Genomic DNA, 19,088 nt, shown 5'->3' with positions numbered 1-19,088 from the left:
ATTCCAATATAAATTTACAATAACGATTGTAATCTAGATGAGTTGCCCAATTTGAGTAAGGTCTATACACGAAGGAGGGAGAAGCCATGAACAGGGAGGAGATGTTGGTCGCCCCTCCCCATAAAAAAGTCATCCAAGGCCAAAAAGGTCCACTTTGCGGGCGTAGCGATCGAAGTTAAATATACACAAAGACCACAGATGGAAATTATTTTGTGCTTTCAGCAGCGGGATCATCGAATCCCGATGATATTGATAAGAACATTAGAATGCAACTTCCGGTCCTTCCTTGGGTTTAAAATCGCCGTTTCATTAATTCTCAACCGATTTCAACCAATGGGATCAATGGTACAAGTATTGGGTGCTTGTTTTAATTTTGACATTTTGTCTTTGTTTAGGATATAAAATGGCGAACCTAAATAAATTATAGTACCTTAATTCTTTTGCGGTCTGTAGAAACTTTTGTAATGAATAAACTTTAAACTGCGTTTTATTCTTTTAAAAGAGAACTATTGTCTGTCCAATTAACTTAGACACCCAGTTTTTGTTACTTATTTGAAAAAATATCCACTTTCAAAGAAAGTCATGAAAGAAAAGTGTTAACATTCGCTGAGACCTAACGGGATTTTGTGTTTCCAAAGCATTGAGTGAGAGTTTACCAGAAATTCTATTGAAATTGGAAGGTTTTTCTCAACACTTTAAAAATAATCCGGTAGAAGTTGGGTACCACTATTTTGGAAGGTCTCATTATACAGATTTGTAGGTATTGTTAATTTGGATAGTGAATGGATGAATAGTAAATTAATTATACTCCTCACCAAAAACATTTTATAAAAATGAAAAATATAATTCAGTTCATCAAATGCAGACAGTGTTTCTGATTGGCATATTTATTCTTAGTGTATTAACTCAGTGATCCCAGCTGTCCCTCAACCAATTACAACAATTCGGCGCGGTATTTGAATCTTGTTCTGTGCATGCTTTTGGCTTGGCCCAATAAGCCCTTTCGCAAATTCGGAAAGTTGCACATGCGCATGCTCAGACATCGTCACACATTCTTCAACAAGAGATAAACACGAGGAGGCTGCAGTGCATTTGCAATGGTGGCGAACTTTGCACTTCCTTCAAAAACATATTTTTGTAAAACATATTTTATTCTTTCCTAAATATGTTAATATTTCCTGTGAAATACAAATATTGTGAAGGAATGAAGACCAAACTGTCAGCGAAATTCCAGGACAAAACATTTTTATGCAAACGGCAAAGTTCACCCCATTGAAAATGTACAATAGCCTCATCGTGTTTATCTCCAATTTTATCGGCAAATATTACCCATGATGCACCATGATCTGAATTTGCGAAAGGGCTTATTCCAAGAAAATACAAATTGTATGCCCTATGAATGTTCTGATGTTATTGGTGAGGAGTATAGTCCACAATACACTCCAGACGCATAGTAGAGGCTGGTTCAAAGTGTATATTCGAAGGCGAATATTCGGCTTCGAATACTTTTTGGTCGTCAAAATATATGCGGCTTCGAATATAAAACTATGAACCGGAGAAAGATATATTTCTACAATTCACAGCGTTGCCCGACTGTTAACAAGTATTGCCCGTTGACCTAGGTAAGCAAAATTTAGAGAATTTCTTTAACGTAGTCAATACAATAATAAGTAAACTCAATATTGAACTACTGTCATGATTTAATGTCTGTAAAATAAAAATGAATAAATAAATTAATAAGTTAATAAAGAAATAAATAAGTCAATAAATAAGTCAATAAGTGGCCACATGCGTTTTAAGTGGAGATGTAACATTTTGGGGTTCATAATATAGGCCTACCCCGGGGAGGCCCACAGCCTATGTAGTTAAATTTGGTGTCAAACTAAAGCTTGTGATGAGACCAATACAGTAAGCATAATAAATGTTGTAAAAAAGTATTAACATTTGAATAATTGGTATATAATTAACATAATTTGCGGGGTGGAGGATGATCAGGAGGAGCAAATTGAATATAAGTGACCCCCAGTGGTCATATAATGCAAGAGGTCCATTTCTTTTTTCACATTTTGTTTACAATTCACTTTAAACTGCATACTTTAACACCATATAATCATATTCCAGGTAATTTAATTTGCTTTGAGAAGCAATTTTGCATATTTTATTTCCTGTAATTATCAAACACATGGCTAATTGTTATCTAATCAAGTATAACATTATAATTATAATTATAGGCCTATTAATAGTAATGCGTTGAGTTTTTAAAAAGTAATATCCGCCTTTTTTTCTTTCTTTTTGAAATGACATACTCGTTACAAAAACAAATCAGCATGGAAAACATTTTTTTCGTCAGAGGCAGATATTTGGTCTATTCAGTGTGATAAAGCTACAAATAGACGATCTTAAATGGCTTTTTGTTTTTCAACCTTATTGTTTGTATTTGTAATGTTCACACAATCTGACAATGTCCCAACTTATACCTAATGTGAATCGAGCCATTTAACAGGTGCTTGTAGGACAACGATTTTGAATTAAACATGTTAATTGTGATATTTTAATTCCCCTAGAACACCACAGTTAAGGGATGAATTTATAGGAATAACGACCAAACAAAGAAATTCTTGTTTAAGCCGTAATATTGTAGTCTTTCAACCCTTTCACAACTTCAGCTGTGTAACTTACAAAAATTCCCGCTAAAAAGTGGTTCTTTTAATTTTAGAAAATACATTAATAATCGCATTGGACTTTTCGTACTGATCGTGCTATAAGTGACCACCAGCCTATAATGTTCTAATCACACTATAGACTGGGATTACATGTGACGTCATTGCCAGGCAATTGGTTTCTATTGTTCCTTGTCCGGAAATATGTGACTCCTCGCCACAACTGAGCCCGGATGTCGCCAGTGCCACTATTGAGATATGCTCCATCGAACTTAACAATAAACAATAGGAAACAAAGGATTTATTGACTGTTTTATTAATTTTTCACTACTTAAATGTCAAGTACTATAGACATGATATACATCATTTTAAAGCTAATTTAAAGCAGAATATTTTGGTTGAATATCTCAAAAATGATGATTGGCTACTTCCGGGCTCAGTTGTGACGAGGAGTCACATATGCCCACGCAGTCAGGGACCGTGCTTTTAAAACTCCCGCCAGATCACAATAAGGCCATTGAACTGCGTAGTAGCCATACGTACTCATTGAAGTATAACGGTAGCACATTCCTTACCGACTCATTATTAATGTGTGGAAAGGGGTCAGGGACGGCATTCTGATCATTCTAATCCTTTCTTTTGAGGTCAATAGATAAAAGAAAGGCCTTGAACACAGGTGCCGAGTTGTAGATAATATTTAATCATCAAAGCTGATGGCATAAGAAATTTCGAGGAGGCAGCGCTTATTATTTCTTGTAAACACAATCTAATGTGGTACTCACTACATGTAGAAGGCCGGGCGGGTCTGCAAATTAGTGCATGAAGCTAGTAAAGATATAGCTTTATGTTCAGTTTAATCAATTAAAATACTATGGTTGGATATCAAAAAAATCGCGAGGCATTAAGTATTAATTTTTATATTATTATGACAAAATCCAGTCCCTTTTCAATTGAATAGGCTCCGAGATTAGACTTTCCTTTCCAAAAATAAATTATATGGCCTAGAGGACATGATATAGGCCTAATCTAAACCCATATTCGGTATCCAGAAACCTTCTGAGCGGCGCTTGCACTCGCATCGCATTAAACTAGACAAAGTTCGCTAAACTGAGGCCTGCTTCAATTGCCAACCTTTATCGAGGGGCGAGTTTGAGGTTTCATAGTCATCTATTACCTATACCATTTTTCACCCCGATGTGGCAGTGATGTCAACGCGTTGTGAACAGCTGTTTCGCTCGCGCATCTATGCGGTGTCTTTAAGGGGCGCAACACTAAATCACTACGCATTTTATGTAAGAACGAAATTCGGCTAATATAGTCCATAGTGAGTATGAGATTGTAGCGACCATATCTACCGACATGTTCACTTTAAATCACTCAATATCAGCTCATATGAATTCGACAAGTGTCGTCAATGATAACATGTAGAAAAAAACGGACATTTTATCTCAAAAGCAATTCTCTGTGGCGGATGAAGACAACTTCCGATTTTGAAATGTGAGTGGTGAATTTAGTATATTTTTAGGCCATATTTTTTGCACCGCGAAATAGCGAAAAAAGTCAACGGTCATCGATATATGCCGACAAAAGTTTTGGAATCTACAGAAACAGAGCTTTAATTTGATACCAAATTTATTTTGTCAAGTATTGCAGGGACGCCAGGAATGGCGCTCGAAGTAGGCCAAAATCACACGTTATCCTATGGGACGCTTATTTAGTGTTGCGCCCCCTTGTAACGGCCGTCGCTATGAACGCGTTCTTTTACATTCTTCGCGTAAAATAAGAAATGCGCGTCATGAAATGTGTTCTATTTCAATCATGATGATAAACAAGGATTACGAAAAGTCACCCTGATGAATTATTATTGGGAAAAATGCTTTATTGGCCGAGCAGGCGCCTGCAAAGTCTAGAAATTGTATCCAAAAATCTACAAAAAGGCTCAAAATGGGTTTTAAGTTAATAGGCATTGTTAGTCTGCATGAAGCCGTTTTGCTGCATATTCAGTAGGCCTATGCAAAAAGACCATAATTGTTACTACTGAAACAGGGGGGGGGGGTGTTTGTACTTCACACTCATTAACAGTGCTTTCCAAAACAAAATGGCAAGACAGATAAGCTAGAAAAGAAATTAAACTTGGTTCAAAGACGTGCTTAAATTGTTGTCTGTCACTAGTTTTAGTGAGTTTTGTGCAAACTCTCGCATATTGGAGGAAAAGTCGAAATATGCGATTTTCCGCGTTTCGGCACTGATCTTTAAAACAACATTTCTCTTGAACGAAATGTCGCAGAGACATGAAATTTTCGGTGTTGAGCTACAAATTGTCTCTAATTTAATTAATAAGTGACAAATGTGGATTTTGAAAACTTTTAAATCCTTATAAGGGGCGCAACACTAAATCACTACGCATTTTATGTAAGAACGAAATTCGGCTAATATAGTCCATAGTGAGTATGAGATTGTAGCGACCATATCTACCGACATGTTCACTTTAAATCACTCAATATCAGCTCATATGAATTCGACAAGTGTCGTCAATGATAACATGTAGAAAAAACGGACATTTTATCTCAAAAGCAATTCTCTGTGGCGGATGAAGACAACTTCCGATTTTGAAATGTGAGTGGTGAATTTAGTATATTTTAGGCCATATTTTTGCACCGCGAAATAGCGAAAAAGTCAACGGTCATCGATATATGCCGACAAAAGTTTTGGAATCTACAGAAACAGAGCTTTAATTTGATACCAAATTTATTTTGTCAAGTATTGCAGGGACGCCAGGAATGGCGCTCGAAGTAGGCCAAAATCACACGTTATCCTATGGGACGCTTATTTAGTGTTGCGCCCCTTGTAACGGCCGTCGCTATGAACGCGTTCTTTTTACATTCTTCGCGTAAAATAAGAAATGCGCGTCATGAAATGTGTTCTATTTCAATCATGATGATAAACAAGGATTACGAAAAGTCACCCTGATGAATTATTATTCGGAAAAATGCTTTATTGGCCGAGCAGGCGCCTGCAAAGTCTAGAAATTGTATCCAAAAATCTACAAAAAGGCTCAAAAATGGGTTTTTAAGTTAATAGGCATTGTTAGTCTGCATGAAGCCGTTTTGCTGCATATTCAGTAGGCCTATGCAAAAAGACCATAATTGTTACTACTGAAACGGGGGGGGGGGTGTTTGTACTTCACACTCATTAACAGTGCTTTCCAAAACAAAATGGCAAGACAGATAAGCTAGAAAAGAAATTAAACTTGGTTCAAAGACGTGCTTAAATTGTTGTCTGTCACTAGTTTTAGTGAGTTTTGTGCAAACTCTCGCATATTGGAGGAAAAGTCGAAATATGCGATTTTCCGCGTTTCGGCACTGATCTTTAAAACAACATTTCTCTTGAACGAAATGTCGCAGAGACATGAAATTTTCGGTGTTGAGCTACAAATTGTCTCTAATTTAATTAATAAGTGACAAATGTGGATTTTGAAAACTTTTAAATCCTTATAAGGGGGCGCAACACTAAATCACTACGCATTTTATGTAAGAACGAAATTCGGCTAATATAGTCCATAGTGAGTATGAGATTGTAGCGACCATATCTACCGACATGTTCACTTTAAATCACTCAATATCAGCTCATATGAATTCGACAAGTGTCGTCAATGATAACATGTAGAAAAAACGGACATTTTATCTCAAAAGCAATTCTCTGTGGCGGATGAAGACAACTTCCGATTTTGAAATGTGAGTGGTGAATTTAGTATATTTTTAGGCCATATTTTTTGCACCGCGAAATAGCGAAAAAAGTCAACGGTCATCGATATATGCCGACAAAAGTTTTGGAATCTACAGAAACAGAGCTTTAATTTGATACCAAATTTATTTTGTCAAGTATTGCAGGGACGCCAGGAATGGCGCTCGAAGTAGGCCAAAATCACACGTTATCCTATGGGACGCTTATTTAGTGTTGCGCCCCCTTAAGCGCGTGCGTATGTACACCAGCGCCATCGAACTCCAGCGAGTGATGCTGCACCTAATAAAATTCGTTTCATATCTCTTTCCCGCCATGAGTGTCGCAAAATACATCATCTCCCCGGGGAGTACAGAGTTATGTTCATTGCATTCTGAAAACGGACATTTCGTCTGGTGCCTTCATCACAAAAAAAGGAATCCCCGATCATCACGATAATGGCGCGCGATCACGAACACCCGGCAAGCGGCAGAGCGTTTCAACCAATGACAAGTCTTGATTGTGTCCGTATGTCTGCAATGCGCGTGCGCCACGCCGCTCATTGCAACCAGAATGGTAGTATGAAACTAGACTCGATCCTCCAGTCCTCGAATACTCACGCACGGCCGCTCCACTGTGCTGAATAAGGCAACGTGAAGGATTGTGGGTAAAAAAAGGCGCCGCCATTAGAGGCCAGAAGGATTCAGGCTATTATGAAACCAGCACAGAGGAGTAAGATATCTTACTCCTCTGTGGAAACCAGCTTTATACTGACGTGACCCCGGATGTGACGTCACTGTCACATCAGGGTGAAATGTAGTCTCGGTACCAGCCGGTTTGTGCTCCTCCGTCACCGTTAGTGACGGAGGAGCACAAACCTGCTGGTACCAAGACTAGGTGAAATGGTATTGAACAACGCAAACCAGCCAAATTTGTCATAAGTTTGAATAGCCATTAGAACAACCGTGAATATAGTGTCAGAAAGTCTTACACATCTTAGTATAACCTTGTCGTTAGCGTGATACTGAATGCAGCGCCATATTTGGAATATATTCGTACACGGTGTGGGCAAATAGTTGCTCAAATGTAGGCTAAGTAGGCCTAAATCATGAAAATCGCTTAATCGGAATAATACTAACCAGTAACGGACACTGAGACAGCACTACGTTTGAAGTTTGAGGTAAGTAAAGCTTTTCCTTGTTATAAAAAACAAGGAAAAGGCAGTCATTTTTATCACAACGCGATATTTAAAAAAAAGTACATTTTGAGAGGGCCTACGCTGGTTCTTTTGATTCTAGTGTAAAATCTGTTCATCACATGTAGTCCGATTTGGTATCTATGGTCTCATCAAAGTCTTGAGAACTCTTTTTGATGTTATGTTGGTTAACAAAAACGATACTGTTAAAAATAGCGGTATTAATGCAAGCGACGTATCTATTGTGTAAAATGCATTGAAAATTGTCGGCTATTAAAGAGGGCATAAACTAAAATCGCGAAGAGTAATAGCAACAATAACTATCTACATTCCAAGCGGAAACGCTTTTCAAAAACATACCACCTTTTTCGGGCAATCGCTGAAACCGAAATATGAAATTCCAGGCCATCTGTAAAAAGTGCGTGAGCAGAAATGACCATGAACTTGGGTCACCGAAACAAGTGTTTATATTGGTGTCAGGCCTATCATAGTGATACAACAATTAGCCCCCAATAATGGCTTTCATTTGAACCGTTATTTGTTAAACTGCGATTTTTACTTTTTGAGAAATCAATGAATGTATCAAAAAACTTTTCGAAAGTCGATTTAAAATGGCATAACCCGTTAAGCGTCAAGTCCAAAATTGTTTCGTTAAAATTACTCGAAACCCCTCCTAAGAGTTGTTACTGATATACATTTCATAATTTTGGTCAAAGAATACCCAAATAGTTGACCGAAATCGTATATTTGCACCATTATTTGACTGAAATCGTATATTAGCATTACCGCCCCTTCGTGGCTTTATTGCAAGCCAAACTGCTGCTAAATGTGAAACGAGATTACTTGAAATATAGCCTATATTTCCAGAGTTGAACAAGTTTCAACTCTACGAATATATTTCTGAAATATGTCTACCTGATTGGTTGATGGTCAAGAGGATTCCGGCATCCTCAAAGTCTCTTGCTGTAATTCTCTAATCGATATCTATTTTAGGACCGATCTTTTGAAATCCATACAACCGTGTCAAATGAAATATAGTCTCGGATCATAATTTGTGCACGATACAACGTTGATAGCTGAATGCTGGCAAAAGTAGATAAAATAACTATGGGTCGAATTTACATTAATCAGTGTCCTGGGCCAGGATAACATGTAGGACTCCTTCGCATTCTAAAACAATACTTCACCAAATGTCCTTGCTTTCATTTTCTCATTTAATTTGTATTTATTTTTATTAATTTCTTTATTCACTGCCTATGTGGTAAATCCGGTATTGCCAAATATTTCTCGTCCATTACCCGTGTTAATCTATTTATTTATTAAAATGCACCATCTATTAAATTCCTGTAATACAATGTATAGTCCTAGTGTATTTGATCACAAAGTTGTTTTTATTTTTGATTGGAATTTGGGGTTCCATAGATTTACAAGGGGTCAGTTTGTACACGATTTCATATATAAAATATGTTTGGGCATGGCGGAATTAGTATATGATTAAAAATAGACATACTTAGGCCCCCTTTTTTAATGTTTGTACATTATTAATATTAATATTAATGTACAAAATGCAAACGAATGTATATATATATTTGATTGTTTTGTAAACATTAATTTTGATGTTTACTCATAATTATGTCTGGAAAGTCAGGGGAAAAAACCAAGGAGTATCGATATTTCCTGGGAAAGTGGATCAGATGAGCAGTGAGTAAAAACATTCGCTCTAAATGTTTATTTGATTTTTATTTTTTTATGAATTTATTAGGCCTACTGGTAAAGTGCAGAAAAAAACTCCAAACGCACTCTAGGATTTTTCATCAGCAGCAGTAGAAATTTCTCTTGCATAGATTTTCGGGTGATCTCGCTTGGATTTAGCAAACAATGAACCGTTCACTTGTACATTTGTAGGTTATGTTTGTAAGCCTAAATATCATATTATTTGCATAAAATATAACTTACCATCACTACAGCATTGGAATGCTATTGCCTGCCAGGCATTTTCCTTTTCTGGACGTCTTTATATAGTCCCTTACTTTTATGTCATATAAAATGGATACGCTTGTACCGCACTAATAACGTTTTCTTTCAGTTCGTTATCAGCCATTTTGGAACTATCCAGGCGTATTTTGCACAACTGTGCAGGTTAATTTTCATTGGGGATTTTTGAAATCATCGTTCGTCGAACGATATTCAGGTGACCTCGAGCCTTTCATATAAATCAATAGTATCTCGCTATCAGTTGCGCGATATTTAATCCGATTCAACTCGGCGTGTCATCATATTTTATTCGTTACCGTATATATTTTGACGTCAAAAAAGTATTCGACAACGAATATTCGCCTTCGAATATTCACTATGAACCGACCCTAACTTGCCCTATCATCTATACTATTAAAGAGGAACTTGCCGATAATCGATACTTTGAAGAGGAACTGATCGATTCATCGGTATCATCTCGGAAATTATAGATAAATTATAAATTAATAAATAGATAAATAAATAAGTTCTAGCATTTCCAGATGAATGGTAAATGCATAGATAGATAGATAAATTAATAAATACAAATAATTATTTGGATTTATTCGGTAGATCAACCAATGGTGGCCCGCTTATTTACGGTCCGTTGCTGCGTTGCTATACGCGGATTACGCACAGGTCGTGGCAACTTCCCGACGCGCTAATGGTAACAAAACTTCCAGTTTCATCTAAGACGGAAAATATCACATCTCTTAGACGGAACTAACAAATTATTGGCTGAGACAAAGGTGGTTTTAAGTTACGTATTTTGAAAATAAATGGTCCAAGTGATCTAATAATTTTGAAAGTGATATTAGGCCTATATAGTTTATCCGTTCGTGGTGACTTTCGACGGAGAGTGGGCATTATGCGGCATGGTAACCGCAACGGCTATAATAATAAATCAACTGCATTCGTTTATGCAAATTATGACTTTCGGAAACTTCTTTTGTGATGACTTTCCGAAGATTTTAAATTCAAGGTAGGCCTAGGCATATATACGGTATTGGAAAGTAATTTGAGTTTATTCGTTTGTCATGTTGTGATGAATTTCGATGGGGAGTGTGGGACATTATTAGCAGATTATAGCATGGTATAAAACCGCAACCGCTAAATATCCGTGGCGTAGATTTCTTTTTGACATTGGGGAGGGATGAAAACATTTCTTGAAGTAGGCATATTAATAGTGAATCCGGCATCTTTTGGCAACATTAACAATGGCGTAGATTTCTCTTGACATGGCATGGGGATGGGTCCGTTTAAATCAATTTCTTGCAATAGGCCTACAGTGAAGCCAGCATCTTGGCGACAGAATAATTTATGGCAAGCTAATTAGGCCTACTGGTGAATTATATTGTGCAAAAGTGGAACAAATTCGCACGAAGGCCGCAAAATTGGCACTTTTAGTTTGGCCAAAAATGAGGTTAATTTTGTCAGAAACCCACGTCTATTATACATGTGTGAACTTGGGGTGATTGTACGGACCATTGGCCTTATCAAAACATTGGGGGGGGGGGGTTATACCCACCCCAACACCGGAATTTACGCTATGTAACTCAACCTTCTTGAAACCCAATGTTGCTATAGGCCTACTTGATGAAACAGAAACACATATAAAAAAAGAACGAACGAAAGAAATAAAGGAACCCCATATACATGCGTCAACATGGAGGTGATTCAGTAGATCATGCCCCTTATCGAAATATTGAGGAATTTATTACTCATCCCGGGATTTATGCCTATGTAAAGAAAGAAGAAGGAAGGAAGGAAAAAAGGAAGGAAAGAGGGAAGGAAAGAGGGAAAGAAAGAGGGAATCAAGTGGCGAGTCACGCACCTGCGCGTACACGGCACCATGGTTTCACGCGCTTTACCGCGCATGGTATGGACGCACTTAATGTTGGCTTTACGCGCGTAGGCCTACGTATGTGTACGCATACGTGACTGACTTCTTCTGTGAGCCAGTGGCGAATCCAAAAATTTGGGAAAGGGGGGGGGCACACTCGAAGTTTTTGCCACCACCTTCTTGAATGGCCACGAAGCCCCATTGTGTTGCGCGCCGTGCAGGGGTTGTGTCCCCTCAGAATTGGAAACTTGGTCAAAGTAAAGGCCTTGAAGCCATTTCGGGGGGATCATTGGGTGTAACCTGATGAAAAGGGGGTCATTGGGTGACAGATTTGCAAAAAAGTCCACTTTTCAGAGGGAATGTTAAAATGTAGCCAACAGGGACCAAATTAGTCGTTAACTGTTCAGTATTAGCTCGAAAAGGTTAAATGTTGGGGGGTGGGTGAAAGTCCACAAATACGGAAATGTTTTGCTGCAACTTTTAAACATGTTTCTTACATGTTTTATTCTATTATAACCCGGAATTGAAACGTTTTCTAGCAACCTCTTCTAACCTTAATGTTTTATGTTTGTTGGGATAAAGTTAAAATCAATCATTCTGTCACGAGCTGTTTCAAAAGTAATCTGAGGGATTGAGTGGGTAGGCCTAACAACATTATCACAGGTCTGGATAATTATTTATGTTTATCAAGCTAACATGATCATTACTATACTGGATGAATGATCTGATCCAAGACACCATGATTATCATCACCGTTTACCATGTTTACCAACCATTCCAACCACTCCCGTTTACTAACCGCTCACGTTTACTCAACTAGCGGGGACCCGCGCGAAGCGCGGGTCTCCCGCTAGTTTGTTATAATGCACCAACTGAAATTATTGATTGGCTCCAAACAAAGGATTTGAACCAGTGTCCTTCACCGAAATCATGGCACAGTGCAGTCCATTCAATCTAATATTGTCATCAACCTATTTGATCGTAGTGTATTTGTTATACGTGTGAGACGACCTCTCGCGGTAGATTGCAAACATGCTTTTGTTGAATGCATTTGAGTAGACCGCCATTATTGTGAATTAGTAAAAGGATCAAAGAAAAAGGGTGGCATCACTGATCAATATGCATGATTACAATGTTCAAACACCCCTTACTGTAAATAGATTATCCCATCAAAAGTTTCAAGTCATTAGGAATATTCGGCTGGACCCAGATATCTTGCTGTAAATCGGTCAAAATTGAATAAAAGTAGACAAGGAAGAATATTTTTCATCGCTTTACTATTATTTCTGTTAGGTCTGACCGTGTTTAGCAACTTTTCTTTCATGACTTTTTGCCAAAGTAAAAACATTTTGAAATATATCCTAAAAACCGGGTGTCTAAGTTATTTGGACAGACAGTAAGACCTTAGTGGATAAAGTAGTTAAGTGCCAAAATAACAGTTTCGAGAAAAGTGGGTTTAAAGTTATGAATTGTTTCTATTGACCACAAACTTAGTTATTTTTGTATAAATCTTGCTGTAAATGAATTGATATGGATATTGTACTTAATGTAGCTATCAATCAACGATTTGTCATTTATTGATTTTCTATAATCAATAATCAGTATTTTGTACTTGACTACTTTTTCCACTAAAACCACGGGTCAGATTTAAACAATTGCATTTTTCACAAAATTGAAAGTTAATAATAGTTAAAAGTATACATTTTTAAAATGCCCATATCGAGAGGAACAATTTGGTGTATCATTTATGCAAATCGGATGTTGTTGAAAATTTGACCTCGTTTGACCCTTGATTGACCTTGACCCTATAACTGCTAAACTAATCACGTTAGATATGCCAAACTATATATTTTTTTTTTCCTTATACCCCAAGGAGCAATTTGGGACCAATTTCAAACAAATCAGACCATTTTGAAATTTTGACCCCACTTGACCCCTCACGTGACCCCTACATGGAGGGGGTCAAATCGACCCAAATTTCTCGACTTACGTCCAAATTTATTTGCCCGGTATTTTTTTCTGGGACACCCTGTATACACAGAACCTTATTGCTCATAACTCTACAACCATACATCGTAGATATGTCAAACTATACTCTTTCTGAATCTTTCTCACTAGAGGAACACATTGCGTGTGTTTTAAACAAAGTTTTGAACTTGACCTCTGTGTAAAAGTTCAACGACCTTTTCCCACTAACCTTTCCCACTTGAACTTGAACTTGAACTAAATAAGGGTGCTGTTGAAATTCCTCCATAGCATGTAATGATAAGCGCTATAAGTATACTCTATCTCTGCCAAATACAGCAAATTTAACATGATTTAATTGTTACGGACTTCATTGGACTAATAGAGGAATAGCTAACGGAGCAGCGCAGTACAGTGGAATATCACTAAACAATATTGATATGCTGCTCTCTTGAGTTAAAGCGTTAATCCCTTGTTTGCTAATCCAAAAATCATTCATGCGTAACATGAATTCACCAAAAGGCGAATACAGATTTGGCTGTCTGCAGAATTCATAAGATAACGACATAAGAATACTTACCTCGGTAGCAAAGAATGGTTCGATTACAGAGTACGATGAACTCACTAGAGCCATAGGCAGCAAAAGGGCTAAGATTGTCGATTTCTGGTGGAAACTTAGCGACATGGTTGGTGCTTCAACATATAAACGTGACTATCAATGTGTGGGTGACCTTAGCAGGCAGCCTGGATACGTAACCTAAGATAATATAATCAATAATGAATTTATAAACCACATGATCTTTTATTACAACTAGCGGGACACCTGCGCTACGCGCGGGTCCCCGCTAGGTGAGTAAATGGGAGAGCGTTCACTAAAACAGGAGGAATTACTGAACAGGTAGAATCATTGAAACGGTAAATTTTATTTATCTGAACCTGACCCTCATTAAGCCTACGTTTCCATTTGAACTTCTTTCTTTCTTTTTAGTTTCTTCTACATGGGCCAATTTTGTTCCATTTAAAAAACATTCTGCTGCTAAGCTTGCGATTTTCCGTTGACCATGTGTTTTAATAGAATGGTCCTATGATCTAAATTATTTGTTATTTTTCATTAGCCTACTTGATTTTGTTCATGGAGAACACAACTACAATCCCATCAATTTGCTTACAGAATACTGTTCTATTCGCCGTAGAAGTGACGTAGTTAATCGGATTAATTACCATAGCAATGAATACAATTTTGACTATATCGCCCTTCACTACAATGGTTTTATTTCTCTTCAGATGTGTGTTATCTAGCCCATGGCTAGTATAAGAGTGATTCTCCTGTGTGGGCCTAACCTCTCCTCTTTTGCCTATGTGGCACTATGGATGCATACATATTCATATGTGATGCATGGTTAGGCCTACACATCACAACAGGCATCATCACATGCCCCCTCTTATAAAAATGAAGCTGTGTCTTTAAATTTGGAAGCCATACAATAGGGGCAAAAGAATTTGGACTGAACAAAATAAATCTAAAATGATGAATATCATTTATTCATGATTCTGTATAATTTGAACATAAAAGCAAAATGTCCGTCAATTCAGCCAATCCAATCCCATCAGCTCATGGTTGGTCGATGATGTAAGTCCCAAAGTTCAGGCAAATCCTGGTAGAATACAAATCAAAGAATAACAGCATACACTTCAGCCACGTCTCCATCACCACACATGATGTTAGTAGATTCTTCTTTGGATAGTGTCCAGTTGATCCTCTTAGAATACTCTTCTGCTCCATTAGGTAGAATAACATAAGCTGTGTTCACACATGTACTTATTACCGGTAATATTTTATCTAGGCTTATGACCGATCGAATTAAATATTTCCGCTAATCCCTTAGCGCGTCCACATTTGTCGGCAATAGCGCTATACGCTGTCGAAGTTACGTAATAATCGGATTAACTACCATAGCAATAGGTGAATCAAGCCGATTACTTGCACCTGTAAGATTAGTAGTTTTGAAAAGACCAGTATTGTATTCAATCTATATGTTCAAAATTGTTTTCACCTATTGCTATGGTAATTAATCCGATAAATTGCGTAACTTCGCCAGCGTATGTCCGACGTGTTATGTCCGATAAGCCTGTTACCGGTCATAAATCCCTCCTTTCTACATGAGCATCATCAGAAAATTTAACCCGATTTTAAATTTTTTGACTGAAAATTCGCTTTCAATAAACGCCCCTCTTTAGAAAAAATTACAGACAATGCGGTAGGTATGTCATGTAAGAGAAATGCAAAAATGTTCCAAATTTTAGACCAATTTTGTATTTATGTAGGTTCTATTATTATTATTATTATTATTATTATTATTATTATTATTATTATTATTATTATTATTATTATTATTGTTATTATTATTATTATTATTTTAGTTTGACAAAGTAGTCCCATTTTACAGTAGACTTAGCTCTATATCGCATTTTATACATGTAGGCCCTACATGGTGGCCGGGGGGGCACTTCCACGTGCCTCAGGATAGACCCCTTTTTCAAACCGGCTTGTACCCAATGACCCCCTTTTTTGTGTTATGGTCCTACCTATTACCCAATGACCCCCTTTAAAAAATTCATGTACTCAATGACCCCCTTTTTCTATTTCCTGCTATACCCAATGACCCCCCTTTTAATTCCCAAATTTAGGTGGTATTTGTGTTCTCCTTCAGAAATAATGAGATTTTTCACATTTCCAAGGTGGCCAAGTTTTTTTTACGCAGTTTGGTACTTATTTATGTGTACTCTTTAGGCAATCCTGTACTCAATGACTCCCATTTTACATTTTGTTACCGCAATGACCATCCTTTTTTCAAAGTTTCATACCGAATGACCCCATTTTTATTCAGGTTGTGTACTGAATGACCCCATATTTTTGTAATTGTACATTTGACCTGAATGCACCCTACTTTTAACATGGCTGAGGCACATCCCTGCCATTTCAGATATGGAGTGCCCCCCCCGGGCATGGTGGACATCTTTGAAAAAATTACAAAAATAAAAAAATAACAATGACTCCCATCATCATGCTATTTTTTTTTTCTTGGGGGTCCCACATTTACAAAAAGTCGGCTTCAATAAAATTGCGACCTCGCCTATTTCGTCAGCAAAGATTTTACGACCCCCCACCGTTTGCACCCCCGCCCCAACAGGCATCGATCTTTTGGAATAAAATAAACACTATCTGTAGTCATGTTGTGTTGTGACTCCCTACATTTTGGTCATCAAAAATATTTTATGACACCCCCTATTTTTCTTTCCTTATATTTGGGACCCCCCCCCCCTAATCATCTTATAAAATCCAATTACATGCCTTTCTGTTATCATGCTTATGGCTTAATAAATGTCATCTCCATCTACTTCCAGGATCATACTGCCCCCCACTGAGCCCTCTGGAGGGTTTACATTTGCTACCCCCCTAGAAACTCGTGTAGGTCATCCCAATAAGGATGGTCAATTGCTCCTGCGCCTGAACTTTTTACCCGATCATGGAGGGTGCGATGGAGAGTTTTCAGTGCCTTTATCTTAGCATATATCTGCTCCCCCGACCGTATGGGGAATCCACCCTTGTCATGTAATAGCGTGGCTATCTCCTCCCAAAAGCTTTTTTTTATATCCCAGAAATACTTTCCGTGTCTCTCCAAATTTTGAGGATAGCCATTGTCATTCCAATTGACCCCTCTATTGCGTTTATTTATATTAATATTTGCAGCTGCAGCCGTGATGACATCACGCAGTAAATTACTCTGCTCAGTGGCGTAGATTTCTTTTTGACATGGGGTGGGGGGGTGGGGTTGAGTGGAGTTGGAAAAAAAATTCCAAGTATAATCAATCCAGCACCATGCGCGAAAAATTTTGCTATTTTGAAGCTAAACTGATGAAATAATGGTGTCAAAGTAGAATAAATGCGCGCGAAGCGCGCGAAAATTTGCACTTTTGGGGCAAAAAATGGGCAAATGTGAGGTTAATTTGGTCAGAAACCCATTATCAGGCGTCAACATTGGGGGGTGATTGTATGGACCATCCATTTATCCCCCCCCCCCATCCCCCCGGGATCTACGGCTATGACTCTGCTTAAAATTTTGCGCGAGTGATATAGGCCGGACGTAACGTTTCGATCGGTTTTAACAGCTCTTAACCCTGGTCATCTTCAGCCTTAAATTTTCGGATTTAAAGCACATTACGTCGGATATAGTAATTTTTTTTATATCCGACGCTCATTCACACTGCCACTTATATCCGATACTATTACCGACGTAATTTAAGTCCGACAGTGTGAACAAATTGTCGGATTTAAAGCACATTACGTCGGATATAGTTGTATCCGACGCTAATTCACACTGCCACTTATATCCGATACTATTACCGACATAATTTAAGACCGGTAATAAGTGATTTAAGTCCGACTGTGTGAACACGACTATATTATATATATGCTCATGCATAAATTAGTACTGGTGATCCATCCATTCTGCAGCATAACTAAGTAGTAACCATGGAAGTCAGTAACAATGGAAGTCCATGCTCTGTTAGTAGTAACAATAATGGGCTCATCCTATTCAGAATCACATTCATCATCATAATTATAGTTGTTAGTCCATTCAGCCAACTTTTCTCAATTCAGCATATAGATGATAAAGGAAAGTTCTTCCAGGTGAACAGTTCTGCATGTTGTTAGTAGACATAAATAGAACTACTTAAGTATGAGCGTGTTTATAGTGGTGTACGGTATTTATACGGTATCCCTATACGCATATGGGATTGTCCGGCAAGGCCCGCAGAGTTGGCATAGTATTTGCTCGCGGGCAACTCAACCCAAACCTCCACGTGGTTTCGGATGGATAACGCAAACTTGGGCTCTGGGGAACAGGCTTGGATGCGAGGAGGTCAAGCTAGCGGAGGATCATGCAAAGTAATTTGACCACGTTTTAGCCCTTCCTCGGCTGACTCAGCCTGGTGTGGCTCTGAAGAGACACCGTTTGGTTTTACCACGCAGACAGAGGAAAATCTGGATTTTATTGTACGAGCATATACAGCAGGAGATATACAACGAGCTAGGCATGAAGAGGATAGAAATAACTAAGATGCAGTGAAGCAGAAAATTACGTATTGTGACTGAACGGAGTTATACAGGTGCAACTTGACAAAGGAGTGAGTACTGGCGCAAATAACCTCAGTAGTTGAAAGCGCCAAACAAATCAACCAAAAACAAAAAACAACAAAAAAGCATATGGGATTAGGCTGGAATCCGTTATCTCGGCTGTTTACAGTACCTCATTTCAAATGTTTAGTTTTAGTTTTGGTTTTGGTCACGTGGTTTCCTATTGTCCTGCCTAACCACTTGAATCATAAGATATCGAACTCATTGTTTCTACCTTTTGTTTAAAACCGAACATTTGTGTCAGTCAGTTTCGGTTTTGGTTTCAGTTTCTTATAAGTGGTGTGAATCGTAAAATTATTTGATTTGAAGTTACCTACTCCATGGAAGAAAGAGATAAGAAGGAATCACAACGAACGCATTCACTTTGTCCACTCCTTTACCGACATTTAATTGACATTGTTATTCATGAGGATTTACTTTGATCAATACCCCGCGTTAAATAGGTGATTGGTATTGTACTCCATGTATTCATGGTATTTGCATGTCTTCTGG

The 19,088-nt window shown here is 37.9% G+C and overlaps 1 protein-coding gene across 1 annotated transcript in view; it reads right to left on the bottom strand.

The window, feature by feature from the left end:
- Window positions 1–19,088, bottom strand: part of LOC140167335 (MFS-type transporter SLC18B1-like) — a 100,556-nt gene that overhangs the window by 62,066 nt on the left and 19,402 nt on the right. Inside the window, exon 2 of the mRNA XM_072190656.1 lies at window positions 13,977–14,153. Within this exon, the coding sequence (XP_072046757.1) occupies window positions 13,977–14,081 (105 nt within the window). The 5' untranslated portion in view covers window positions 14,082–14,153. The remainder of the gene's footprint in view (window positions 1–13,976; window positions 14,154–19,088) is intronic.

This window comes from Amphiura filiformis, chromosome 13, assembly GCF_039555335.1.
Source record: "Amphiura filiformis chromosome 13, Afil_fr2py, whole genome shotgun sequence".
Lineage (NCBI taxonomy): Eukaryota > Metazoa > Echinodermata > Ophiuroidea > Amphilepidida > Amphiuridae > Amphiura > Amphiura filiformis.
Note: the sequence above shows the minus strand (reverse complement) of the source record. Positions and strands in the feature narration are given on the sequence as shown.